A 2329-nucleotide genomic window follows, 5' to 3' on the forward strand; every position below is an offset into this window, starting at 1 on the left:
CGCCCGGAGGGGCACGGCACGGGAGGCACGGCGTGCCATGCCGGCACGACCACCTGCGGGCCGTGCTTGGCCCGGGCCTGGTCGGGCTGGGCCGGCCCGTTGGCCAACTATAGTAGCAGCGGTGTCACAACGGGGACCTGTTGGCCGTTGCAACATACGTGTGGAAGTCATGCATCGTTCTTGTCTTCCATCCCATCCGAGCGGACAGAATGGTAAAAGGGTTCCCTGATAGAGGCCATACGGGAGGGCTGGCGGTACAGTGCCAGTCCACTGACGCCGGTTGACTGACGTTGGACGGTGGTCATGCAGGGAGTTGGCAGCACAGTGCCGGCCTGTGGACGCGGTGGGCGACGTGAGTCTCCCAGCATGGCCTGATGCGACCGCCAGTGGTTAAAGCGGTTCGGGTCTCACCCTGGGGCCACTGCTTTTGTCTGATAGCAAATCCGACCCCAGAGAATGGGCGAGGCGTAAATCTCGCCCTAGGGGCCGGGCGAGACGAAATCCGAACCTCGGGGTCAGACGAGGCGGAGCCCTCCCCGTGGGACCGGACGAGTCGGAACTTACGCTAGATCGTAGTTGCGTCCTTAACCATCGGATGAGCCGACGTGATGCTCATTAATTCTTTGGCTCAGATACTCGGGTAGTGGCCCAGGACGGTGACCTGGTGCCTACCTCTCCACACTTCCGACGGCCTGTACACCGACGCGCTCGTCTCCGTCGGCGTCGTCGTGGCAGCGATGCCTGATGATGGGCTCGGCGGGCGCCGATCATGCAGCAACTGCTTCGTTATGACGTCCTCGAGGACGTCGCTGAGGAGAGCGGGGCAGGTGGTCTTGAGCTCCCGGTACTCCTCCGTCACCATCGCGGCCTCCCAGTCGTCGGCGACGTAGCCGATGCACAGGTCCTGGAGCTCGCGGCAGTTGTCGCGGCCATTCACCCGCGCCAGCATCGAGATCGCGCTCCCGACGCCACCCGTTCGAGCGCTCCCACAGCGTCCTCTCGCACATGAGCCGCAGCCTGTCTAGGCCGTAGAGATCCGCAGCCACCAGCAGGTCCTGCGCCATGGACATGGAGGCGGCGGCCGCCTCCTCGCCGCCGTCCTCTTCGTCCGCCGAGGGCAGCTCGTCCGTGCAGATGAAGTGGAGCATGGCCCTGAACACGGGGGCGCTCACGTCGTGGAACCTGAACCACTCGAGGCTGCTGTCCGTGCTGTCCCCGAAGAACTTGGCCCTGGACACCGGCGAGCGCATGGCGAGCACCAGCCGGGCAGCTCCTCTCCACGGCGAACGTCACGTCCGCACGCTGCCTGCTGTCCAGCAGGATCCTCAGGAACCGGGTGATGTCCGGCGGCGGTGGCGCGGCGACGAAGCAGTACCTGGTCGGGGCCGACTCCACCTTGAGGACGCGGAAGGCGCAGCGGATCCGCAGCCGGCCGTCCTTGACGTAGCGCGCCTCCAGCTTATTGTGGATCGCCTCTGGAACGTCGACCGTGTAGGAGCGGGAGTTGTGGGTGAAGATGAAGACCGTGCCCTCGTCCTCGTCTCTGCTTCCGATCTTCATGGGCTTGCGGCCGCCGGTGGGGTCGTCGATGCTGAAGCTCACCATCGCCGTGACGGAGTCTTGGTAGTCCACATAGCCATCGCCGTCCTCCTTCTCCGCCAGCTCGAGGGAGATGTCGGTTAGGCGGCCGTCGAAGACGCAGACGACGTTCCAGTCACGGCCGGCGACGCGGAAGGTGCCGGACGTGACGCCGTCTCTGCGGCCGAGCGCCTTGAGATCGCTGTAGCGGGCGATGTCGAACAGGTGCGTGCCATGCACGAACGCCGCATTGAGCGTCGACGCCGTCTTCGCTGCCGCCGCCGCCGCCATGTCTGTTGGCTTCAATCACAGTCACAGGATTGGATTCGACGGATCCATCGGCTTCGGCTCAACCTACCCGTACGTCGACGCCGCCCGGTGCGGTACTTGCTATATATATATATAATGTCCATCGAAAAGAAACAGACGTACGTCGCTGAGGAGGACTCTTTGGTCTTGGAATGTTCATTGCCCCGTGGCAGCCCACACCACAGGCAAGCATTTAGCCCACCAATGAATTCCTTGGCCCAATAATTGTGTAAGTTGGGTTTGGGCCTCTCCTACGTTTGGTTTTCTTCTTTTCCTATTTTATATACATATTTTTTAAATCAAATGTATGGGACAGGCGCATGATGCTCAAATGGTTGAAGCAACAGCATGCCTCAGGGCGCTGGAACTTGATGACCAATACGGTATCTCTCGTATTGAGCTGGAGACGGATTCAGCACAATTGGAGGAAGCCATCAGAACT

The 2329-nt window shown here is 61.9% G+C and overlaps 1 protein-coding gene across 1 annotated transcript; it reads right to left on the minus strand.

The window, feature by feature from the left end:
* Positions 1 to 628: 628 nt before the first annotated feature.
* LOC136534194 (BTB/POZ and MATH domain-containing protein 2-like) lies at positions 629 to 1869 on the minus strand. Its single transcript, XM_066526656.1, has 3 exons — positions 1289 to 1869; positions 1006 to 1230; positions 629 to 959 (listed from the first exon to the last, which is right to left on the minus strand). Exons 1-3 carry the CDS (start codon positions 1867 to 1869, stop codon positions 629 to 631), a joined length of 1137 nt encoding a protein of 378 aa, XP_066382753.1.
* Positions 1870 to 2329: the final 460 nt, after the last annotated feature.

The sequence above is a fragment of the Miscanthus floridulus genome, unplaced genomic scaffold (assembly GCF_019320115.1).
Source record: "Miscanthus floridulus cultivar M001 unplaced genomic scaffold, ASM1932011v1 os_1647, whole genome shotgun sequence".
Classification (NCBI taxonomy): domain Eukaryota; kingdom Viridiplantae; phylum Streptophyta; class Magnoliopsida; order Poales; family Poaceae; genus Miscanthus; species Miscanthus floridulus.